The sequence below is a fragment of the Cheilinus undulatus genome, linkage group 13 (assembly GCF_018320785.1).
Source record: "Cheilinus undulatus linkage group 13, ASM1832078v1, whole genome shotgun sequence".
Taxonomy (NCBI): domain Eukaryota; kingdom Metazoa; phylum Chordata; class Actinopteri; order Labriformes; family Labridae; genus Cheilinus; species Cheilinus undulatus.
In genome coordinates, this window is record NC_054877.1 from 13,640,643 (window position 1) to 13,667,311 (window position 26,669).

General features: G+C 38.6%; 1 protein-coding gene across 1 annotated transcript in view; it reads right to left on the bottom strand.

Moving 5' to 3' along the window:
• Positions 1–328: 328 nt before the first annotated feature.
• LOC121520046 (retinal-specific phospholipid-transporting ATPase ABCA4-like) overlaps positions 329–26,669 on the bottom strand; it is an 82,866-nt gene continuing 56,525 nt past the window's right edge. Inside the window, exons 32-50 of the mRNA XM_041803271.1 lie at positions 23,721–24,002; positions 23,582–23,614; positions 23,388–23,493; positions 23,229–23,303; positions 22,789–22,958; positions 21,066–21,243; positions 20,712–20,827; positions 20,359–20,506; positions 15,543–15,666; positions 15,167–15,296; positions 14,930–15,050; positions 12,421–12,483; positions 12,007–12,113; positions 7,528–7,669; positions 5,751–5,885; positions 5,368–5,471; positions 5,073–5,165; positions 2,151–2,400; positions 329–1,620 (exon numbers count right to left, since the gene is read on the bottom strand). Of these exons, the coding sequence (XP_041659205.1) occupies positions 1,504–1,620; positions 2,151–2,400; positions 5,073–5,165; positions 5,368–5,471; positions 5,751–5,885; positions 7,528–7,669; positions 12,007–12,113; positions 12,421–12,483; positions 14,930–15,050; positions 15,167–15,296; positions 15,543–15,666; positions 20,359–20,506; positions 20,712–20,827; positions 21,066–21,243; positions 22,789–22,958; positions 23,229–23,303; positions 23,388–23,493; positions 23,582–23,614; positions 23,721–24,002 (2,494 nt within the window). The 3' untranslated portion in view covers positions 329–1,503. The remainder of the gene's footprint in view (positions 1,621–2,150; positions 2,401–5,072; positions 5,166–5,367; positions 5,472–5,750; positions 5,886–7,527; positions 7,670–12,006; positions 12,114–12,420; positions 12,484–14,929; positions 15,051–15,166; positions 15,297–15,542; positions 15,667–20,358; positions 20,507–20,711; positions 20,828–21,065; positions 21,244–22,788; positions 22,959–23,228; positions 23,304–23,387; positions 23,494–23,581; positions 23,615–23,720; positions 24,003–26,669) is intronic.

Here is a 26,669-nt window from a genome sequence, read left to right on the forward strand (position 1 = left end):
ATGAGTTTGCCATATCTACAAGCAGGGTTTAGTTGTACCGTGAGCTGGTATATACAATGGCTGCTGGTGGAGCGATTAGTTCGGATGTAGCCACAGTGGCAATTTTATCGTAACTTGGTCACATTTCTTTATTGAAACAAGAGCCAAAGAAGTGCAAAGAAAGCTTCCATGGTGGAAAAAAGTCTTCACTCTCAGTAGCAGTGACTGCCACCAGCAAAGCTATAGCTCACATGCAGCTTTGACGACCATTTACAAAAAATCAGAGCTGCACAACATTTCTATATCGAGAGGAGCAAAGAACCAAACTGAAAGCTTGGCGGGAATTTTTTTTTCTTATTTGTCACTTTTTCAGACAGACCTTGGCTTAAGTTTTATCCACCAACAAGCTCAACTATTCATAAATTACAACAGCATCTTACTGTCAAGCTCAAGTTACTTACAGAAGCTGTGCACCTCGTTTTGTCTTTTTGCTCTGATTGGCTGGTAATAAATATGACAGAGAGAACATTTGCCCAATCACCTTCCTAGAAATTTTTTTTAAGTCATATCCTTCCCATACGCTTTGTATGGGAGGTTTGGCAGATGATTGTATACCCATGCAAGTAGAACTCTCTAACACTGCCATTCACAAAGATGATTGTTGAGAGGAACAGCCGTTTTGATTATATGACATGCCCACGCTAGACAATCATGCTTATGCACGTAAACGAGCAATTGAAACCGTGTCTAATCCCACCTCTTCCATGCATGCCAGGGCCAAGGAAATGTACCATGCCTTAGTGATGAACAGAGCACTCACACTGATCAAATAAACTAGACTTCGGGGCTAAATCGTGGATGGCACATTACACATTGCCTTGTAAGAGTGCGCCCTAAGACAATGTCTTTTTGACTCATTCTCGCAGGTTTAACAAGTGCAGAAGCTGCAGACTCCTTTTGAGAGTCCAGCCTGCTGTGCTTTTACTTCTGCTGTCAACAGCTTCCATGAAAGAATTTCAAATTATTCCTTCTCACTCAGAGAAACTGTTCAGAATACACTGACTGTTGGAAAGTGCTGCATACAACCTCGCTTCAAAAACCGGGCCAACCCTTTAAGCATTCATTACACATACAGTATTTACAAATTTATACAGGCCAGTAAAACCTCAGCAACAATACATTTGCTACTTCTTGGATGAAGAATCAGCTATTTTTAGATCAGTTTTAGCTGTTCACATGTATGATTTCAAGTCAAAGCAATTATTGGAATGTATATTCACAGTTTTGATCAAATATGGATCATCTGTTTGCAGCCAAAGGATATAAAGTTATTCTAAGGCTGTGTAAATAAAATGTCCTACTACTGACTTTGCTGATCACTGGCAAGGCTGGTCCATTAAAGAAATCTCTAATAAAGCAGTTTGGCTATTTAAAATGTATAAATGGGGATGTAGGAGGCTTTATTACCGCCCAGCAGAGAAACACCTCTTCATCAGTGCTTCTGTACATTTAAAGGAGACGCTTTCATGTTTTTCTCTGCGTGGGTGAGATCTTTATGTCTTTTCTTCCACATGCTGTTCGTTTCTGTAACGATACGTCCTCGTCCTCCCCCGTCTGTTGCTTGGCAAAGTTGACAAACACCTATAACACAGACACCCAGAATCAGCACAAGCTTCACTTTGAAACCACAAGCTGGCACCAAAGATCCATGATTTATGACTGATTATGAGTATAATTCTCCGCTTTCATGTTTTACCTACAGTGCATTTGAAATGCACAGCTTATGAGAAGAACTCACGCAGCTGTGTTTAGAGAAAAGAAAGTTAAATATTGAGGCAGAGAGGGGAGATGAAAAGTTCTGCTTTTTGAAATTTTCAGTTAATTGTGCAACTGAAGCAGGATTGTGATATGCACTTCTATTTTCTTGAATGTTTAACAGCCAGTCAAATTAGTCAATGCAAAGTTTTGCACAAAGAAGAGCTTGTGTTGATTGATTTTAGAGGTTTATACACAAAAGATAAGTAAGCAGTTATTAAGATGGAGTCTTTAGATTTAAAATAAGGTGCTCTCTTTTTCTTTTATGCAGTAACAGTTTAATAAGTTATGATTAACTTATTCCTCCCTAATGGTTAAAAGCAAATGTAGCCCCTGGTTGTTTGTTTCATTCATACCTGATCCAGTGTTGTTTGGGAAACGGAGTAGTCTTCGATGCTGAGTCTCTCTTTATTGGCCACCACCAGCTGAAATATCCTGGCTAAGGAGGAGGCAGCGATCTCGTACTGTAGCGTGTTGTAGTGTTTCTCCCTCTGAACACAGCCAGGAAAGCAGCTCTCCATGAAATTCTCTACAGGCTCCAGGTCTGGGGACGATCCTGCTTTAGCTGCCTTGATTTTCATGGTCACTACGTAGCCGTCACCAAATCTGGATGAAAGGAAAAGTTTTAAGGACAAATTTTATCAAAGAGTTGTTTTTGCATATTTGTGATAAATGTATTGAATCATACATTTCAGTCAGCTCTGTAACATCTATTTTGCACTCCACATTGTGTTTCCTTATTCCAAAGTGCTTCCAAATAACAGAGGAGTTGTTATACTTTATCACAAAGTCTTGAACAAAAAGGGATGGTCTGGCTGCAGACATCATATCTCAGACGCCTCTTCTTGCAGACCACTACTGTGAGATGCCACATAATAATTTGATGGTACAACATTTTAGATTTTTTTTCGTTATTCATCTTTATTTATAAACAGTTTCTACTAGTAACACTCAGGAAATAACCACACTGCAAACATTATAGACTAAGTAACAATACTGTATTATTCCTTGTGCAGACTCATTTTAGGAGTAGCTACTGGAACTGTGGCTCAATTTAGCTATGGCTAACGCTAACATACATACATAATAAATGTTACAGCATAAAACATAAGCCAATGTAGCTACAATAGCTTTAGCTAAAGCTAACAAAGCTAAGGCAAGCCACTGTTTGGATAACAATGTCTAAAACAGGGGTAGCAAATTTAGCAAACTCTAATGTAGCTAATGTAGCTTTGTTTGCTTCAGTTTTAGCTTTGTCAGTTATGTAGCTATGCTACCTATTGGTTTACATAGCTGATTTAGCTTTGCTAACAGTGTTGGCGGTAACACATTACAAAGTAATAAATTAGAGCAGTGGTTCTCAACTGGTTAAGTCACAGCACCCACTATCAACTCCTTTAGGAGATTTGTGACCCAAATTTTGGGGAATTTTTTGGTCAATCAGATCAATTTAATAAAAGAATAGTAGAGATTGGGCCTAAGACAGTACAAAAGGTGTAACAAAAACAATGATATGGGACCAAATGTGCAGGTTTTATCTCATAGACAGTGAGGTCAACAGGCAATTTGATGCAATTCTTCTTTCCCAGGCACACATCCACAACCCACTGAAAAGGGCTTTGCGACCCACTTTTGGGTCCCGACCCACTAGTTGAAAACCACTGCAGTAGAACACTCTACTTTTACTTTTTTGTTGTAACGAGTAAGGCAACACATTAGTTTTACTATACAAGTAATATTATCATTAATAATATATATTATTATCAGTTACATTTTCATAAAAGTAATCCATTAATTAAAGGAAAATCCCCAATTTCCTTTCTTTTCCGTGGCTTCAAAAAGGGAGAAAGAAAAAAGGAAGCTCCTTGAAGCATTTACACTGTTTGTCCTTTTTTCTTCCCGTATGCATGTTGGCACGTAGCGCTGTGCCAAGAAAGTAAACATTCTTTGCTATTACGCACATATCAGCCAGCGAGACGACAGAGAGGACATAACACTGTTAAATTATCCATTGTGTTTGATTTTTGGATAAAAGGGACAAGAACAGCATCATGGTTAAAAGTAAACTTGCTTTCATTGAATCAGCTGTTCTGATTACGCACTCTTATTACTCACAGCATATGAGTGATTCTGTACGCCTCTGCTCAGCTTGTTGTTAGAGTGTGAGCATGTTTAAGAGCTGTAAAGGTTTTCATGTCCTTGGTTGTGCTTACTCACCCTTGATTCCATCCTAAAGGTGTGGACTTTGATATTTTTTTGACAGAATATTTTCTCATGCCCCTGGTAATATGCATGGAAGTCTAGAGCATGAACTGGGTTGTGTTAATCTTCCCTCTCCCCCTGATGGTGCCCTCTAGCATCTTACTTGCCATTACATGCTGGTACTGTGCACAGTACTGTATACCTGCAGATGTTGCTAAGGGAATATGTTGCTCTCTTGTATGTATTTATCCCAAATCTTCAGTGCAACATATGATTTGAGTTATACATTCCCAGTTCTTTTATTTCTTTCTGATTTTTTGCGTCATGGACCAGTGGCTAATTGTGGCTGGTCAGTCTGGGGAGTCAAGCCGGATAGTTTTCATGAGACTCACGATTTATGGCGGCAGCCCTTATCACCTGTATAGGCTAATCCCATTTAAATGCATCCATAAACATTCACACACCACTGAGCAATTTGAGATTTTTTTCTTACCCATGGTCACATTGACCCATGACTGGGGCCTTGGGATTGAACCTTTAACCTTCTGGTTGGGAACCAACTCAATCACAGTTCCACAGTAGCACAGGTTTTTACATATTAATATTCTAATGATTATGAGAACAGAAAGTTCAAATTGCTATGTGCTGCTAATTTGATTTATGTGGTGTTTTTTAATATAAAACATGGTGAAATGATTGGATATGATGTAACGTGACTTTTTTTTATCTTTAAAGCAAATAATAGAATTATAAAAATACTGCGATAATATTCACGACTGTAATAATTTTTGTTACAATAAATGTGATGTAAAATTCTTATATTGTTAAATCTTTACTTATGAAAAAATAACACAGGACATATATTCTGAATTTTGTATTTGAAATATGATGATTATCCAGATTTGTCAAAGGAATGTGTTTAGTTTTTTTTAGAGAAGCATATGTGATATTTTACCTGAAACTAGACAAATACATTTTTTAGTATGGCTGCAATGTCAGTTTGTGCAATAACACTGCAAAAACTCAAATATAAGTAAGTGTGCTTGTTTATAACACAGCCAGAAAAAGTCTCTTACTTGTATTTGAGATGTTGGATGGTTCCCAGACACTTGAAGGTCCCGTTGACCATGATTGCCAGTCGTGTGCAGAGAGCCTCGCACTCCTCCATACTGGTGAAAAACAAACATAATCCATCTTTATTTTCACTGCTGTTGTTTACAGTGTATGAGTAATCAATCATAATTTCACAGATCTGTAAGTGGGAATCATGGCTGGTGTCATTAACAGGAGTTGGCAGAAGAGTTCACTGTTTGGTCAGCTGCAGCAGCATGTGTGAGTGAAGTGGAATAATATCATTGTTGGGTGTCAAACCTGTGTGATGTCAGCACCACCGCCCTGCCGTCCTGAATCACACTCATGATGGCGTTCCACAGGAAGCGTCGAGAGTGAGGGTCCATCCCTGTCGTGGGCTCGTCCTGCACGCACACAAACGACAAACTTGACTCCCCGAGCTCATGATTGAGTACGAGCTCAGACCAAATCCTTATCTCTATCAGCATATGGCAAAGATCTCACATTTATGCCAATTTGAATTGAACTGCGCCTCCGCCTGCCAATGTATAAAACATCACAGGCCAGGCTCGACTGAGCCCATATGGCTCCCCATCTGGATCCATAGACCATTTCATTGATAAATCCCTGCATAAAGCCCAAAAAAATTGGAACAATGGGCTCCTCGTCATTGGCAGACTCACCAGCAGCACCAGTGCTGGGCAGCCAATCATGGCGATGGCGGTGGAGAGTTTGCGCCTATTGCCTCCGCTGTAGGTCACTGCACAGCGGCTGGCGTACTCAGTCAGACCCAGTTTCTGGATGCCCCACTCTGCCACCTACAGGAGGGAAGAGAGAATAGATCTGAGCTCACATGATCAGATTATGTGTTAAAACAGCCTATATTTTACCTGCAAAAGGCAGAAATTTGTCCTGACTTATGTGTTAAGTGGCACCTCTGGGGCCATATTCATAAAGCTTCTTCATATAAAGAGTCAGTCCAAGTGATGAGACTTAAGAAAATTCTTAGAATGATGATGCTTTCTAAGAATTTCCTCTGAAAGTAATGCAGTTGAGTTAAAGGTAAAGGTTATTCACAAAGCATCTTAGCCCTCAAGAGAGCTCTCACAGTGAAAAACCTGTTAGGAGCAGAGATGAGGACTTTAAAAAGGTTTAAGAGTTTCTCAAGTAGAGAGGGAAATATCAGAAGAATGGAGAGATAGGAGACATGACCTGTTGAATTTATCAACTGGCAACTTTATCGGCTAATTTCAGCACTGTCACAGTCTTGTATGAATCTTGATTAGATTGAGGAATGAATCAGTAGCATGGCAAGTCTATTAAGATTTTAACCATCAGCATGTGAAGAGGCTGCTGCACAAGTGAGTGTGTGTTTTCAAAATTTGTTAGCAATATACAGCACTTTAACCCTTACAGGAACTTATTATGAAAATTAATAGCTAATTTTTCAAATATTCTTTTCATTACTTAAAATTTGGTTAAAACTGAAATTCATTGACATTTAAAAAATGCATTTTGAACATAAAAGTTATTTAATTGCCTATGTATGTGGATACTGTACTGGATATATTTCTTGAATTTGTAAGCATCTCTCTTAGAGGATTTTCTCAATATCTGGCCCTTGTTCATCATTGTGAATATTGATAGGGTGTTCTGTAGTTATTTAAATTGGACTATGAAGTAACAGGCTGACATCAAAGTGTCCTAACTGATTTAAATATTTTATGGTAACTATGACTCTCTCAATGCCAGAGGTAGCTAAGGCTGAAAAAATTAGATTTTAAGTTTTTAGTCTATCCGAGCCAAAAACTCAAGAACTTTCCACTCTGGCTCAGTGATGAGGTGAATACATGTTGGAGCTACGAGGTCAAGGCCTTTCTTCTTGACCCTTCACTGTCCTTTCACTGTCCAGCAATTGTATAACTCATGGAGGCATATAAGCACCAGGCAGTAGCTCTAGTTTAATACATGAATACATTTATATGAATTTTTTTTTTTTTCACAAAGATGACTACATCTCTATCCTGTGGCAGAAAATGAAAGTTGTGGTTCACTGGATGGCTGCAATCCTCTAAAATGTTCCCACTTTCACACAGGACTGTCTTTAATGATGGGACAGTTGAGTTTGTCTGGCAGCCTGCTTAATTTAACCACTGTTAGAAAGCTTTAATAGGAAGTAAACTGCTCCAACATCATCTGAGAGTATTTCAAAGTCCTTAATTGCTCCTCTTCCTGAAAACTACGCATCTCATATTAATTTTACATCAAAATTTAAGGGATAAATCAAACACCAGCAAACAGAGAACAGCTGGAAAGAGACAATTATCAGAACAGGAATGAAATTAACAAACAGACGTTTAGCTCTGTGTGCAGAGCTGAGTTTAATAGTAGTTTCCCTTTCAGAATAAAACCTCCTTAGGCAGGAAAAAGATGTTGAGAAGCAGCAGGAGAGCTACTCACTCTGGGGATCTCAGACTCCGGTACCCCTCTGAGACGAGCGTACAGGTACAGATGCTCCCTGCCGGTTAGGAGCTCATCAATGGCGTCAAACTGAGGGCAGTAGCCCATGTTTTGGTGCACATCCAGGATCTCTGTCAGGATGCTGTAACAAGAAGACAAAAACACACATGAGGTGCCAATCACTGACATGAACCAATGGAGCAAATAACCGAGAAAGAAAAACAAAACATTAAACTGTTCTCTGTGGGTAAGACTGATAAAGTCATTATTTAAAACATGTCATACTGAGCTGACAGGAAGATGATTCGTCTCAATCACAACACACAAAAAAGACATTAATGGTGTTTCACTCTTTAACAAAACTACTGAAAATGTACCAAAGTTTTCTGGGTGGGCTGCATGTCTGGGCTAAGACAGCAGAACTTTTCACCCTGTCTGTATCCAGAATGTATTTCCTGCCAGCGCCTTCTAAAATTTCAGCAGGAAGTCAGAGTGAGCCAGAGTGTAAACGCAGTCGGAAATATTCAGGAATATTCAAGTGATGATGTATCGAAGGTCCAGTCACTGGTTCATCAGTATCCCTGGCAACTATTCCACCATGAAGACAAAGAACACTCCAAGCAACTCAGAGAAAAGGTTACTGAAAACTATACATTTCCAAGTCACTGAAAATCTCCCAGAGTTCAGTTAAACCCATCATCAAGAAATGAGAGGAATATGGCCCATGTGTAAATCTGTCTATAGATCAGGCCGTCCTCACAAACTGGGTGACTGTGGAAGAAGGAGACTAGTGAGAGAGATCATCATGACTACTTGGAAGGACTTAAAAGCTTCAGCAGCTGAGATGGGAGAGACTTTGAATACTGTCATAGCTTTATGGTAGAGTGGCAAAGAGAAAGCCACTGTTGAAGAAAACGTGTTAAATCTTCTCTAGAGTTCACCAAAAGGCATGTGGGAGACTCCACGGTCAAGTGGAAGAAAGTTCTTTGGTCTGATGAGACCACAGTGGTGCTTTTTGACCATCAGACAAGACACTATGTTTGGCAGGCACCAAACACCGCACAACACCACAAACACACCATCCCCACTGTGAAGAACAGTGGTGGCAGCATCATGCTGTGGGGATGCTTCTCAGCAGCCAGCCCTGGAAGGCTTGTAAAGGTAGAGGGTAAAATGAACGCTGCAAAATATAGGAAAATCCTGAAAGACAGTCTTTAGCAGTGAATTAAAATGTTTTCACTTTGACGTAAAAGATGTTTTTTTGTAAAAAGCCAAATTATATTGATCCCGATTGATTTATAAAATCAATAAAAGTGTAAAACATCCAAGGGGGTGAATACTTTTTAGACGCACTGTACTGAAGTAAGGTAAAATTACTGATTTGAAAATGTAACTTACAAAGTACAAGTACATAAAAGCAACATAATTACAGTAGAGTAAATGTAATTAGTTACTTTCCACGCCTCTCTGTATGGAAAAAGTGAACGCTTGAGGATGATCTAGTCAAGAGTACTGGATGCTGAGTTTGAGCTAAAGGTCTGGGAGAGTGCTGTCAATAATATGGGTTGGCCTGAAGGAACAGTAATAGTTAGTTTACACATTGTGAAATCATTAAAATGCTTAATCTAACTGAGAACAATGAGTGTTGGAAATGTGAAAGCACCACCGGTACATTTTTACTTCTATTGTGAGATTGCCAACTGGTCTCCCCATTTAGGTCCTGAACGGTGGGGTAACTCAGTAGTGGTTGCCTTGAACAGGGGTTCCCAAACTTTTCTAACTGTGACCCCCAAAGTAACATTGCAAGAGACCAGGGACCCCACTGACCCTGGAGGTGGTTATAACATATGATGCTGCACAATGCATCATGTACAAATGTACATTTAAAGGAGCACATTGCTTACATTTAAGCACAAAGTTATTTGCTATTGTTTTATTATAAATTGAACAAATTTTCAGAATATATTTTTACAATAATTGATAGAATATATATTTGTTTTTCTGCGAAGGCTTCCCACAACAGGAACCACTGGCCTAGAAAACCATGGTTTTGCCTTCCTGGAGACAAATCAAGTCCTCTAACGAGACTACCAAAGGCACAATTTGGGTTAGCCCTGAAAGGCCTTTTTAAAAAAGCCGAGATTGTAGGAAAAACTGGAAAAATACAAGCAACATGCTATCTAAAGCAAAGATTAACTGTCAAAACAAAGAAATATGGGGATGCGGCTTTATTAGAGTTCTTAACTATCAATAGTAATTTATTTTAAATCTATATCAAATGGTTTCTGATACCTGTTACTCTGTGCTGCTGATGTTTGTGTCCAATTTTTGTGTGTGTGTGTTTGTCACTTTTTGATTGCCTGAAGAGAAAAGACTAAAACTCACTTGAGTGGTATGAAAAAATATATATATAATTGGAAAACAATCTCTAACCACACATCATCCCTGTACTCTTCCATTTTTGTGCATTTCCAAAAAATATGATTTTCATTTATTTCCAAACACAGTCTGCAGCATTTCTGCGGTGTTATTAAGGGACTGCCTGTATTTTTTATGCAATAAAACATACAGTTACATCTTTTCTAACAAATTCTTTCCATATTTTGTAGCTGGTGGTTGTTTACTGGATTTTACAGATATTTTTGGTAACCAAACCGATAAAAACTCAGTGAAAACAAATTGATTCTGTTGCAGGCCATGTTTGACCTATGTGTGGGAGCGTGTAGGGTCCAGTCACTTGTGTGTGTAAAGGTTATATGGCATGTGGAGGTGGCTGATTTTACTGTACTAGTCTTATTTCTATATGCAGTACATCAGTTGTTCTCAACCTTTTCAACCAACAACCCCCAAAATAAAGGTGCCAGAGACCGGGGACCCCCACTGTACCTGAAGATGGTTGAACACAGCCATACACAATCAGTAATAGTCATGTGCAGACAAGGCTTCCTATAAGAGAGAGATAAAGGGGAGAGCTCTCTGGGGCCCAGCCAAACTGGGGGACCATGGAGGTCAGCAAAATCATGGTCAACTGTAAAGTTAAGCTGTGATGTCCATATATTGTATTTTGCCTAAATGATAAACAACTCTTATCAAATAAACAAATATTTCTTATTCTTTTGTAGCATAGTAAATAGCATTAGAAATGTAAAGCCTTTTTCTTAAAACACAGAATTAAAATGGGTAAAAAATGGCTGAAATGGAATAAATGGCCAAAATTGGTAGAAAAGGTGGTGATGGGATTTTAAAAGTAGCAGAAATGGGTTAGAAGTGGCAAAAATTGGATACACGTGACAAAAAAGGCAAAAATGGGTTAAAGTGGCAAAACCTGGCATAACAAGTGGGAAAAAGGGATTAATACATGGCAAAAACTGGTGGGAAATTTGGTGAAACTGGATGCCAAATTAGTTTAAACTGGAAAAAAAGGGTATAACAAATAGTGAAACGTGGTTAAAATGGGCAAAAATGGGTGTAAAAAGGCATATAAAGTGTTAAATAGTAGCAAAAATGGATCAACAGAGGCAATAGTGGTGGAAAGTGGCAAGAACAGGTTTAGAAGTGGCAAAAACGGGCAGAAAAAAAGTGGTGGAAAAGGTTTAAAACTGACAAAAATTTGTTTTTAGTGGAAAAAATGAAGTAAAATTGGCAGAATTGTCGGGAAAAAGTGATAAAATGGTTTCAAAGTCACCAAAATTTGAGAATCACTGCATAATGGCACAACTATTTTGTTTGGTTCCTCTGGAATGTCTGGATTTATAACTTTAATTTATAACTCCTACAAAAAAAGTTGCTGACCTATAAGTGCTTGAACATTTTTCTTAAACATTTTTCTGTCAACATTCAGACTCTACATGAGAAGTTTTTAAAGAAAAAACTTTTTTACAACAACCTCTTCCTCAAAACAACTTTATTTTAATGAAGTACTGCATATCCTGATATCTAGTTATATACTTCCTTTTATTCAACAAATCCAAATGAAAATAAAAGATCAAATATTTGGTTGAAAAGCATCCACACTAAATCTGTAAGTTCTGAGGAAGGGTCACAAGTACATATTGAAGTATTTGCTTAAAGCACCTGCTAATACAGGCTTATATTCTTCAGGTGTTTATAAAGGTGTAGTTCCCAACAATAGTGAAATGCATTCAGCTAGGCTTATCAGTCTAAAAGATATGTGGAAGAATAACTTCTTTTAAGAGATAAAACTTTCACAACAAATCCCACCAGACATCCATTCATTTTTGACTTTTCAGAGAAGACCACGGCTAGATTTGATATTCAGATGGCATCATCAAACAGATTATTGTCAGCTTGACCTTCCTGCGATTAAACTTTCTAACTCACTGGACTGTCTCTGGTCATCTCCCATCTGGAACTGCACGCAGGATAAAACCAAAAGCAAAGTTTTTATTTTACAAATACCGCCCTGAGCAGAGCTCCTGTTCTACGGAGCGAGGGCGCTTTTTACTGATCTTTATGTACCTGTATCCAGCCACAGTCGCCTCCCCGGAGCTGACATCGGTGTCACCAGTCAGCATTTTGAAGGTCGTCGTCTTTCCAGCTCCATTAACTCCCAGGAGACCGAAGCACTAACAGGATAAGAGACAATCAGTGTCAAGATACAAGGACATAGTCAGCTGAAATACGGAGGATTACAGACAATAAGCTATTCTATTAAACCTCCTGAAATTATTACATGTGTCCTTGTACAGAAATTTATGTCTAAAGAATACGAGTACGCTGAAACAGAAATGAGACTTAATATAGAGCTACTTCCTGATCATAATAAATTAATACTGTCTTTGTCTCAAACAAACTATGAGCAATCATAGAAAGAGGAAACAGAAGAAAACAGGCAGTAGTAGCTCTCAATGTAAAGAAACTCAGTGACTCTACCTCTCCTGCAGGAACACCGACACAAATCCGGTCCACAGCTGCCCTCTTCCTGCCCACATAGGTCTGTGCAGAGAAAAGAGGCAAACATTAAAGAATGCATTTGCGCAGATATTTTCACAACAAAACCAGAAATTTAGAGCTTAAAATCATCAGACATGCCACATCCTTTATTATCAGCATTAATCTTCCAACACACATTATTTGTAGCAAGTTTTTAATTGTTCTCAATTACAAATATGCTTTAATCTTCGCATATCTTTCATGTTTATCTAAGTCTGCTGTGTGAAACTACATTAAAAAATACTGTGGCTTTGAGGAAGTTTAAGCTGGCTTTATCAATTGATAGAAAATTAATCACTGACCCTTTTTAAGGCTTGAAGAAAGGATTATCTACACCATAATATGCACAAATAATTCAACCACTGTATTCTGATTTGAAGAGGGATGCACAATATTATCAGCAGAGTATTGGTATCAGCAGATATCAAGATTTCAGCTGATATTTACAGCTAAGACATGCTGTAGATCTGCTGTAAACAGTGGTTTTATTACCTCCACCAAGGAGGTTATGCGATCGGCAGGGTTTGTTAGCTTGTTTGTTTTGTTAGTTTGTTAGGAACATAGCTCAAAAAGTCATGGACGGATTTTGATGAAATTTTCAGGAAATGTCAGAAATGGCATAAGGAAAAACTGATTAGATTTTGGGAGTGATCCGGATCACTGTCTGGATCCAGGAATTATTTAAAGGGTTTTTTACAATTGGGAGATAGGGCTAATGGCAGAGGTCTGCGCTCTCCGTGTGCTTTTCTAATTTGTAAATGTCCCCATATCGGGTCCCATCAAAAACCCAATACTGTGCATTACTTAGAGTGTTTCTTGTTTATTAGGCTAAAAAAGCAAAAAGGAAGCACTTCTTCACTTGCTGAAAGACTTGAGCACTGCTGGGTTAAATGTGAAAAAGGGAATATTACAAGGTGTTGGTACTCTAGTGCACTCTTCCTGTGCACCTCAAATAAAGAGCCTGTTGTCCTCAAAATGGGCAACCCAGTCTGTCACTCCTCACTCTTTTTCTCCCAGGTTTCCAACTCTATCAGTTGTTCTTTCTCTCTAATAAAGGTATTTAAAAAAAAAAACAGAAAGAAATGGTGGAGAGGGGGCAGCTGAGTCTCTACTCGACATCATTTGTTGATACTTTGATTAAGAGCCCCCTGAGGGCAGAATTTATACATACTGTGTGTCTAAAACAAAATATAGTCCGATCCCTCTTGAGAAAGACTGAACAAATACAGAATACCATTCTTTCTAGAGCATTTAATTAATATTTTACCAGCACTTTTGCCACATCATATGCTTTAGTTTTTCTTTCTTTTTAAACTAACCAAATAAAATACGTGTAAAAATTGGCCTTTTAGTAAGTTATTTTGTCTGCTCTGGTTGTGTTGCTTGTTGTCAATCCTTTTAGCATTTGTAGTCGAAATGTTGCTGATAATATCAAGTCCTTTTAAGGAGTTTTTTAAAGACATTTTCAAGATACAGCCCATAATGGTAATGCATCTTTACAACAAAGCATACATCATCTCCAGCACCTCTGAAAACTTCTTTAGGATTCAGGAGTCCTAAATGCTCCTAAGCTCATTAGGTCAGTGTCAGTGAGACAAAACAGCTTTTGTTACATTTTAGATTCACATTAAAGACTCTGTAAAGTGAAAATGAATCAGTTTTTAGTTTTGTTGTATGACAGGTAACAGTGTTATGAACCCCTAAATCAAATTTTAGTCGCAAAAAGCATCTTTAAGTTGATAAAATTAAGCTTCAAAATCATGAAAAATGAGCCAGTAAAACCTGCTCCAGGATGGTGTGGGCGTGTCTGTTGACTGAGCTGAAGCCTCACTCAGGAGAAATACAATCCTCTCAGATTTAAAAAATGTTTCAATCTGAGTGTTGACCTTATGATCAGAGTGCAGCTGCCTGGCTCTGTGCCAGAGAAGAGACAAAGTCCGTTTTCTAGCTCAAATCTCTGTGATGATGCTTTAAATGATCCATAGACCACTGTAGCCAGTAGATTCTAAAAACAGTCTAAATCCAGAATTCTGTCACATGTAGATCTCAGTGTTTTCACATGTTTACAGCAACCATATTCTAATATATCTAGCGTGTCAAGACAAAAACTTTGGATTTCACCTCACAGAGTCTTAAAGTGATATATGATTGCTAAAAGACAGCAGGAGGAGATAGAAAATACTACCTACACCTATATGCAACACAATCAGTAAAGATATATTAGATTCCTCTTTGTCCACAGGGGGTGCCAGAATCAACACAAACCAAAAGTTCCTAACAGTAGCTTTAATAGGACTTCAAATCCAACTGTGCCGTTCTTTCAGTTTTGATTTTTTTGTGTTTTTCTATCTGGCAACTTTTAATGACGAAAGGATGAATAGAGATGAGGCTTGACTTAAATGATCGTTACTTATAATAAGGTAATGGTGGTCTGAAGCACATGAAATACCTTCGAGAGGTCTCTGATCTGCAGGATGTCCGTGGTACTGCCTCCTTCATAAATCCTCCGCCTCTCTGCTGCAACGTCAACGTCCTCATCTTGTATTGGACTTTCTTTTTTCTCTGATAACCTGAAGGATGCGAAAACATCAAATCAAGAGTCAGTTCACTTTTAACATCGATAGAAGCGTTTTAGTTTTTCCTGGTTGAAGTTTCAACTGAAATGTGAAGACACTGCTGGGCTCACCAGTGGTCCAGGAAGAAGCGGTACTGGATCAGAAGATTGAGAATAAAGTACACAAATCCTTCCACAGCCATGAAGGCAATATTTTTCCCCACAAAGTCCCACCGGAAAGGATCCTGCGTGAACTCCTCACCTGAAAACAGAGACAGGGTTTTACTCAATTTGAATCCTCTGCGCAGCCAGTTCAAGGTCAGGATTTTCAATTTCACAGAAAGACACAACAGCAAGAACTCAAAACCTCTATTGGTTTTTAGTTTGCAGTTAAGTTTGAATCCAGATGAGCTGCAACTAACATCAAACATACACCATCTATACATTGTTATTTTTCTGCAAAATGAGCCTTAAATGATTGAAACACAGCCATGAAAATAATTCGTACCAAATCTGGCGTAGACGTCAGTAACAGCCTGGTTCATGGCCATGTCGATGAGCCCTCGACCCAGGCAGAAGTGAGGGAGAACCAGCAGGCCTTTCTTCAGCCACTCATTAAACATCAGCAGAGACTGACATCACACAGACATGCAGATAGAAGTCATTTTTAACTGGCTGCAGGGTTTTCAACAATACAACTATGTGCGTTGTAAGCAATCAGTATAACAGGATTAATCCTGTTACTCATAACTGGAGCTCAGTATTGTCCTGAATATCATCATGTCAGCAACATTTGGTCCCACACAACATGTGCATTTTATTCTATGAAATGTCCTGAATTATCATGCAGCTGAACAAAAACAGCTCCTGCAAACAAGACCAGTAAATGCATAAGAGAATGTTTCACATCATAGTCTGCAACTGGCAAGTCAGCATAACGATGTGTTTTGCAGCTGCAGAGCATTTTCTTCCCCTTCAAAGTTGGCCAGCTATAGAGCAGAATTAGAGCCAGTATTGGACTTCCAGTTAACAGCCAATCTGAAAAAATGTATCTTAATGATCCCTAATCATGCCCAGTGTCTGCTCAAAGTGCTAATAGATTTATTCATTACAAGACAAAGTGACTAAATCTTTTTCAGCTGCTTTGAAGAGGCAAAAATTCAATACTGCTTAAAGTTACGTATTTATAAAACAAAGGGCCGAACCACTACCTCACAGATGAGGTGTTAAGAGTTCTAGTATCTTTAATATGAGTACACTCAATATAAGCTGGAATGTGAAGGAGCACTAATACCTAAAGAAATCTACCTTTTAAGGAAAAGCATAGACTGTAATAAAGATGGGTGATGCATCTCTACCTCCTCATGCTGCACAAAAGTGAAGTAAAATACCCCAGTTTGAAACAAACACCAGCAGTTCAGAAATTCTAATAACGCTGTTTGTGCTTGTTAGATTTCGTCTTCCTCTTTAGCTCTGCTAATCCAGTGAACAACGCACCACAGGGGCTACATATGTCAACAAAGCTGCCAATCATGGATATGTTTTTTTAATTGTTTGCATTCTGTTTTTCTAATAATCCCCAAAAAGTTGGGGCACTGTGCAAAATGTGGTTAAAACAAAATGCAATGACTTGCAAATCTTATAAACCAATATTTTCCTCACGTTAGAACTTATCATATCAGATTTTTAAGCTGAGGCATTTTCCGATTTCATGAAAAGTATTAGCTCAGTTGAAGTTTGATGGCAGCAACACATCTCAAAAAAGTAGGGACAGGGCAACAAAAGGCTGCAAAAGAAAGAGGCACTAATGAAAAAAAGATGGAGGAACATTTTGCAACTACACTCAAAAAATGATTTTTGACTGTCATAGGTATTACATATACAAATTTACTTGGTTTTACTCAATTTAACATATTTCCAACCTTTAGTTGTTCTAAATAGATAAAACCAATGTGATTCTTTCTAAGTTTGAGTGAATTCATATGAAACACATAAAACCATTGAGATTTGTTTACATAAAGGTTTGGTCAGTAGGTGGCAGTATGCATCTGTAATGTTGTATTGTGGTCTGCAGGTGAGACCAAAGAACAAGAATAGTTGTTGTTTCTTTGGAGGAATGTTGACTCCTTGTTTGGAATTTTTGTCTCTCCCAGCCAGCATTTACTTGATACTTAAACTTTTTAGCAATCATTACTTATTCCTCCGTGTTTTGTCAAAAAACATTGACATCACTAAATCAGATTAGTTGTTTGTACTATTCAGCTGAAAGATGCAATGCAATGATCACGTTAAGCTGAGATAACTTAGTATGTTTAATTCTTTAAGGGGAAGGGCTATTTCAAAATTTTCCAAAAACCACTGGTGAGACTGTCAGTGCATCTGTTGGCACCGGCAGGCAATGCTTCAACATGGCTTCCACAAGTGACAAAGCTGATACCTTGCCTCACCGTGTGTCTCCACCCCGCCAAGGAGGAAGTAATCGGCTTATCCAGACCACTGTCTGAATGCAGTAATGTTTATGAAAGACTCTTCACTATCACAAAATAGGGCAAATGGTGAAAGTATGTGTTTTCTGAGTGGCTTTTAGTTTCATATTGTGGCAAGCAGTGATGAGGAATGGCTCCCAGACAAGTTCAATGGCCTTGACATGCATAATTTTTTATAATGTTCACGTTCATTGCAAAGTTGTTATTATGCATGTTTAGTCTATTAGTTGATGTTTTTAGTGAGAAGTGTTTTTTGAAGTGTGACACCATGAGTGAGGGATTCAATGTTGCAGAGCACCCTGTTTGTATGTGACTGTATGTGTGGTGCAGAATATATAATAGCTGCTCGTGTTTTCTGTGCAAGAGCTTGTCAAAGTCACAGAACTTGTCTGGGAGTCTTTCCTCATCACTGCTTGCCACTATATGTAAGCAGAAAAGCACTCAGAAAACACCAACTTCCACCATTAGCCCTATCTCGCAACAGTGCAGATTCCTTTAAAAACATTACTGGAACCAGACGGTGATCCAGATCAGTGGATTACTCCCTCCCTGGTGGGGTGGACACACTATGAGGTAAAGCATTGGCTTTGCCACTTGATGAAGACATGATGGAAACGTTGCCTGCAGGTGTCAACAGATGCACTGACAGTCACACCCATGGTTGTGGGTACATCAACATATTTGAATCACATAGAATTTATTCAAAGAAATTATATAAACCCAATTTAAGTAAATTCTATGAGCTACATTTGTTTTATTAAATTTCATTACATTAGAGGTATTTAACTGTTTATGTTAGAATTACTTAATTCAATTGGATGGAAATTTGTCATGTAATTGAAATATGTAAAACTGAAAATTGGCGGATAAATTCTTTGCGTGTAATTAGGTTGATTAGTCAGTAACATGTTCAGGTGTAAAAGGAGCAGAGTCTCTCAGAAGTAAAGATGGGCAACCAGTCTGCAATAAGATGCATCCAAAAAGTGATGGAACAATTTCAGAAAAATGTTTCCTATCTTAAAATTGCCAAGACTTCGAATATCCCACCATCTACAATACAGAATATCAAAAGATTCTGAGAAACTGGAGAAATCTTAAGGTCAAAGGTCAATATTGAATGCTTGTGATCTTAAGGCCCTCGGGCAACACTGCATTGAAAACAGGCACGATTCTGCACTAATAATCACTGCATGGGCTCAGGAACACTTCCAGAAATTGCCATAACATCCACAAATGCAAGTTAAGGATGTAACATGCACAGAAGAAGCCATATGTGAACACAATCCAGAATCACAGCTGTCTTCTCTGGGCCAAAGGGGGTAAAATTGAAAACTATTCTGTGGTCAGATGAATCACAATTTGAAAATCTTTCCGGAAACCACGGGGACTAGACTGAAGAGGATAGGGACCGTCCAGCTTGTTATCAGTCCAGTTCAAAAGCCTGCATCTCTGATGGTATGGGATTGCATTAGTGCCCTATGGCGTGGGCGGTTTACACATCTGTAAAGGCACTATCAATTAGGGGTGGGTAAAAATATCGATTAATCGATGCATCGCAATATTTCCCCCACCCCAATTCAATACTGATTCAGCAAATCCTCTGAATCGATTCACCTCCTGGCCAGTGGGGGTCACTGTGCATGTGATTCACGTTGTATGGACGGAGGCCGCACTCGACCAAACAACAACAAACCATAACCATGTTATGTGAGGTTTATCACAATTTCCAAGAGGAAAGAAATATTATTTGAGTTTACATGCACTTCATTTTTTCAGTGTTTATAAAGAACTGTCATGTTTTTTACTTTTGTACTCCATATGCACAAAGAAGTTATTATTGTGCAAATTTTTTATTTTCAGATGTTTTATTGCTCAAAAATAATTATTAACAAACTGTCAACAGGTTATTTGTGTATTTCTACTTCTTACTGAATCGACATTGAAGCGTTTAAGTCAAAATCAAATTGAATCGTGAGGTTCTTAACAATGCCCAGCCCTACTATCAATGCTGCAAAGTAGATAGAAGTTTTAGAGCAACATATGCTCCCATCCAAAATGCTAAACCATATGCTGCATCCATCACAGCAGCATTCTTGCAGTAGCAGAGTCTGGGTGTTGAACTGGCCTGCCTGCAGTTCAGACCTTTAACCAATAGAAAACATCTGGTGCAGCATAAAAACAAAAAGAAGACTGAGGACTGTAGACAAGCTAGAATCCTACATCAGACAAGAATGGGACAACATTCCTCTCCCAAAACTCCAGAAACTGGTCTCTTCACTTCCGATGTCTACAGACTGTTTTAAGAGAAGAAGGGATGCTACGCAATGGTAAACATGGCGCTGTCCCTACTTTTTGAGATGTTTTGCTGCCATCAGATTCAAAATGAGGTAATATTTTTTCATGGAATGTAAAATGCGTCAATTTCAAAGTCTGATATGTTGTTTTTGTTTTGTTGCAAATAAAAAATGGGTTTATGAGATTTATTACATTCTGTTTTTATTTACATTTTACAAAGCACCCCAAATTTTTGGGGATTGGGGTTGAAATTACTAATGGCCCTTTGCCCCTTTCTACAGCACCAAATATCCCCCAAAACTAAACTTTTCTAATCAAATTAACATTTGGGGGGAAAATCAGGATTGTATGAACTTATTGTAAAGAAAGAAACCATGTTTGAGAAAACTTCACTTTTGCAGAGCTGTGATGCTGTCCATCTTTATATACCAACCAGGTGAAAGAATGCAGACTATGGAGTGAAGGCTGAGTCTTTAAACAGTTAGTGAATTGTCCTGTGTTAAACAGTGAGATTTTCTCCAACAATATTCTGTGCATCCTCACCCGATTGTTCTCAAAGAGCTCCAGTATGAAGGTGATGGCGCTGGTGTTGATGCCTATGAACAGGTTAATGCAGGAGAGCGAGACGTACGCAGTACTGGGGATGCTGAATATGTAGGACATGGGATACATCATGGGTGTCACAGACCACCTGTATGAGAGGGAACGCAGAAGAGACAACTATTTCAGTTCCAGAGATCAGTCATGTAAATTTTTTTCACCTTTCATTATTAGAAGTAAAACATTTTGATCCTCTCTATTGATTTCCTTATTGATTAACATGTTGTTTGAATCATTTGTGGTTTGTTTTTAATAGCAAAACTAAGTTGAGTACATCAAACAAAGGAAACTCTTACCCATAAAGTAAAAGAAGTATCACAAGTGCTGGCAGATTTGTAGGTGATGTGTAACACTTTTTGTCAAAAGCCACGAAAATCCCGACCACCATCGCTGTGCTGAGAGAGTAGTTCATCTAGGGAGAAAGAGAACAATTAGAAAAATTAATGCCTGCATGCAGAAAAAAAACAAATGTATGCTGCTCATTCTGACACATCCTCATTCACTCCCAGAAAATGAGATTATTGAGTTTAATGAGTTCACATTTACCAACCTGCCATCTGTTTAAATCCATTTTTGCTCACACTCTTCTAAAAACAAGAAATCTTTTATCACTTTTAACTATATTTACTCTCATTTCATCCCTGACTCACCATATCCCAGAAGAAGTTGGCCACCCAGTAAACCAAAGGGCTGACCCCGCTCACAAACTGCAGGTGTTTGGCCTTGGTCACGCGCTCCTGGATGAGGTAGAGGACGAAGCTGGCAGGGATGAAGGACATGGCAAAAATAACACAGATCGCCACCACGGCATCGACTGAGGTAGTCAACCTGGAGGAAGAGGCAGGTAAAGTCTGAGCTGTACGTTCTAGACTTGGAATTATAAAATCCACAAAGGAACACTCTGGCACATGATGTCTCTTGGAAACTCTGGTTTATAGAATGTAAGATACATGAGGGCAAGGTCACCTGCAAACACAGTGAGCACTACATCAAATTTTTGTATGGACTTTAGAAATATTTTTTCTTTACCTTGTACAGTAATAGTATATTTTCTCTTTTATTTCTCCTCCACTCATTTCACAGGTGTTAATTCTTCTCCTTCTTCCTTCAATTTTGACTGCAGCTGCTATAATAGTAATAATAATAATAATAATAATAATAATAATAATATTTTTTTTAATTTATTATTATCATTTTTATCATGATAATTTTTCTCTGCATAAAACGCCACATACTGATGACCATAACTGTCAAATTTCACAAGCTATCCTTCTGAAAATCTCTGCTATAAGCCTCCAGTAGTCTGTGCTGCTGTCTAAACTATGTGTACCTTGATGTAGTTTTATTTATTTATTTTTGTATTATTATTATTAGTAGTAGTAGTAGTAGTAGAAGTAGTAGTAGTATATATTTTTTTTTATTATTTTCATTATTAATAAATATACTTTTTTTCTTTTTCTCACCCTCTTTATCTCTCACTATCCCTCATGTTCACTTGCATATCTTGTTTTGTTATTTCTCACCAATAAAATAAACGAAAAGAAAGAAAAATTCATCACGTATTTCCAATGCTGCTGTAAAGCAGCGCCTTCATGTTTTCCCTCAGAAACGTCAGTAAATTTGTTTACATTGACTTTGTTTGTCCCGTGCAAATGCACCTCACCAAACACTGATGTCACGGAGCAAATAAACGAATTTAAGCGGTCCACAGCTAATACTTATCCCAAGTAAAAAGTATTTAGGACAGTAACACACAACAAATCTTGACTGTTTCTATAAACACAATACATCGATGAACATGTGAAATTACATATACAGATTCTTTATTTAACAACCAAGAGATTCTTCCTTTTTTAGCCCAAAATCAGATTGGTTGTCTGAGATTTGCTGACTTTGATAGGAATCAGCTTCAACTTTATTCCCCAAATTCCAACTTTTTCTTGAATTTTTGCTTTCATCTTGAAACTTTATCCTCAAAATCTCAAATTTATCCTAAAAATTTCAACCTTACTTTCAAAATCTTGACTTCATCTTGTCATTTCAACTTTATGCTTAAATGTAAACTTTCTCAAAGAGTTTTTTTCAGTTTCTTTATTTAAAAACTGCTGAGCTAGTATTAAAATGCTGTCTTGATGAAACAACATGAAAAATTTACATGACTCCTATGAGGAGAAAATTTGAAAATCCAGTTCTCATGTACCTAAAATTATCCTACTGAGAGTTATCTTTTCTGTATTACGCCTTTGTTTTATTTTACAGTCATCCGTCTCTCTCTTGTTTTTTCATATTAAATGCAGCTTGATTAAGTTTTACATTTGAATCTGCACACAAAAGAGTCAAAAACATGTTTAATAAATCCAAAGATACACTCACACTGTGACTTCCGAGAGCTGCTCTTTGGTGAGATTCAGAGGATGGTTGATAGCTGTGATACCAAACTCAACAGGTTTTGCAGACTGAGGTAGAAAAGCACGTAGGATGGCGTTGTTGGCCACATTCATGAAAGCAACCATGGCGTGCCAGCCTTTGTTGTTGTACCAAACCTGACAGAAGAGAGCAGCAGTAAAAACCAAACCACTTTATGATACAGTCATTTAAATCCTGACCTACAACATGAATATGAGCAGTCTGACCTTCATTTTTAATAAACCATTACTTCAAGTGCTAAGTAAAGCTGTTAAAGCAGGCACTCAAAATGAGCATTTCTGATATGTTCTGAATCTATAAAGGGCTGAAATTTAAAAGGAAAGTAGTAAGTGTTTGCACATTATTTCTGCTTTATGTGGAAAAAGTCTCCTAAATCTCACACAAACCTTTACATTGAATTCACTCTCCATGTAACGTAAAAAAGGACCAATCTCCCTGAGCGCAAGTCCAGAGTAGTGACCCTGGAAAGACAAAGCTCATTATAACAGGTTTAAAAACCTAACACACTGCTCTAACACACAAAGAAAATCAAAAACAGTGAGTACCCCTGTGATGTTGAACATTCGTCCCAGCTGATGGAAAACATTCTGGATGTTCAGGGGGTTGACATCGAGGATGGGAAGCTGTCCTCCCATTGATAGACCGCCATATCTGAGGAAAGATTTCTGCTTAGTTTCCATGGTTACTACAGAAGTAGAGATAAAAAATAGATTTCTTTAAGGTAAGTGCAATCTATTACCTTTGTTCATTCACCCAGTATTTGCTCTTCAAACTGTGAATGAAACAGAAAATATTAAAACAGATTTTATTTGCTATCTACGACAATATTTCTCCTTTATTTCCTCTCCTTTATCATCATACGGCACATCAAATCTCACCTGGCTCTGATGAGACTGGGGTATGTTTTCACCAGGTAGTCAGAGATGTTCCTGTCGGTTAAGTCCAGCATGGTGTCTCCAGAGGCCTCTATCCGCTGTCGAGGAGGAAGACCTCCAGCTCCAGCGGGGCAGACGGGCATCATGGTGAGCTTCTCGCTGGTGCTGCACATGCAGGATGGAGATGGGTTCCTCTGGTTCCACTCTTGACTTTGGAGGATGTTGCTGAGCTCGGGGGAGACGGCAGGATCCTCCCAGTCTAAGGTGCTGTTACTACACGCCAATCTATACAGAAAGAAAAGAAGAAATGCTGAATAAAGAGTAGTAAAAGTGAGCTGGATGATCAGACTTCAGTGTCGAATGCCAGCTGTTAGGCTTTGTAGATTCAATATTTTAAAGTATTTAAGGTAGTTTAAGTGCTAAAAATTACACAGCAAAAATATTAATGGCCATTTTCTTAAGTCTTTTCAGCAGCCACAGCAGCAGTACTTTCAGGCGTGGCAGAGTCGTGCCGTAAGCTGCTAAAGTGCCAGTTTTATCAGAACTTGACGACATTTCTTCGTTAAAAGAAGAACAAAGAACAGCAGTGAGTTTTTTTCTTTTCAAAAACAACAAAAGTCGTGTACTGTCAATGTCTACAGTCAACATGGTTCGCGTTATGCAGTTCTCTATGGAGTTTACTCCTTCGGTAGCGGCTACGTCACAAGTTTGGTTGCTCTGATTGGCCCATAATGGTGTGACAGACAGGACATTCATCCAATCACCCTCCAAGTTTTTTTCAAAGGCTCTGCCCTTTCCCAGACGCTGTCAATTAGACATTTATCATTCTGGCGTGTCAGGTTATAAAAGTCCGCTTATACTCAAGAATGAACTGACTAGACTTGGCAAATCATAGGTCAAAGGTCAAGGTCATTGGGCCTCATGCTCAACCCTTGCTTGTGAATCTGAATATGAAGGTGCAACAAGCTTTATGCTATAAAGGAGGAGGCTGGGGTAGAGGAAGAAGCAGCAGCATGGTGCATCCAGATTAATGCAAGCACAAATAAGTGAGAAGTGAATCCTATTGAGATACACTACTGTGTTGAGGGAAAGAGCTGTGATTGGCTGTGGGAGCTGGGAGGCAATATTTGGGATCAGCTGACTGTAAACCGATCATGGCTAGGCGTATGACCACCATTGTCTGCGTGACCTAATGCTGAGCTTCATTTCTTCAAACTTTTTTGCAAATTTCCATTCTGACTTAAGGATGAGCTTAATAACTCAGTAATAACTTGGGGGTTTGTGTGTCAATGCACAAGGTCATTCAGCTTAATGTCCATTGCTTACTTATGAGATTGACCCCCTCAGCCCCTCTTCTTAACCCACCACTGCTTTTTCACCATCCAGTAGCTGTATATCTCATGGACGCACGTAACAGCCATGCAGGAATCCTAGTTTTATATGCAGCCAATAAGAACTCTTCTTTAGGCCTATAATCTCATTTATTTATGTTAGCTCTGGCAAATTTTGCTACTTCAATTTTCTGCTCTTCCATTTTGCTTTATACTCCTTTATAACTGCATATACCTCTGTCAGTGCAGGAGAGTACTCATGTCATCTTTCTATCCTTTCCTATCAGCTGTCCTGATTCTCTCCCTCAGCGCTTTCTATATGCTCAAAGTCTATGATGCTCTGAACCCCTCATCTGAAAGAATGATGGGAAGAACAACTTAATACAGACATCACAAACGATGCTGGGGGGAGTCCAAAAAATCACCCATTAGAGTGAAAGTAATTCAACTCATGATACTGCACAGAGCCCACATACCCTACTCCCAACACCATAGATCTAATGTTGACTCATCCCCACAATGCCTCAAGATAGAAACAGACTGTCTCAACCATTGCCAGTGGTCTTACAGCAAAATACAGCAGTTCTGGCAGAAAATAGGGCAGGAAAATAATATTATTTTGTCTTTTAACTCATACGGTAATTTACTGTTTGCCAGTTGGTATCTCGAATCCCTTTATCACATGGAAAAGCAAACTGTTCTAAAGGGTTATGCACCGCACTGCAAAATGTATTCTTTTGAACTAGATTACAGACGAAGTTCTATCTGAAACACAAGAGGCTTGAGAATGTCTTACTGGATTATTTGACATGGAGGTTATACTGAGAGGAAAATGTTTTAGCAGAATGTGGAGAATTTGTATTTCAAACACTTGTTTGAAGATTTCCACTGTTCTTAGAAAAGAGTTGGCGTTACAGAGCTGAGAGATATTCCACACAGCCTATTACTATCTTTTATTTCTTAAGCTTCTTGCCTGTATGATCTCCAGTAAGTTTACAGGTCAAAGCATTAGGGTCTATCCTTTTTTCTCCATGCATATTTAAAGTTTCGGGTCAGGTAAAGTATGAAAGCAAACGCCAGTTCAGCATTTTTCCACCACAACCTTGGTCCTGCTCTGGCATGCTGACGGCCATCCTAAAAACCTGTGCCAGGCCAATGCCCTACTGCTCCAAGTACCCTCCCAGCTGAACCCTCCATGATGCATGTAATCACCCCAAAGTCTAGTCCAACCCACCAAATCCTGGGTACCCAGTATGCTATGACTTACATCACGCCCAGGAAAATACACTGTGTGCCATCAGAAGCAAAGTTGCCGCTCCTGTATCCTCTCCTCTTCCTATCCATGCTCTCCTGATCACATCTGCTTTAGACACAGTCTTGCTAACAGTCAGCTTTCAGGACACACAAGAATGAAGCCTAGCATTAATTCATGCAGGACATTGTAGGTATACACCCAGCCATGATCAGCTGACAGTAAGCTGATCCCAATTATTACCTCCCAGTTCCCACAGCCAATCACAGCTCTTCCTCTTCACACAGCGGTGTATTTAAACATGACGTACTTCTCACTTATTCATGCTTGCATTAATCCTGATGCACCATGCTGCTGCTGTTGCTGGCA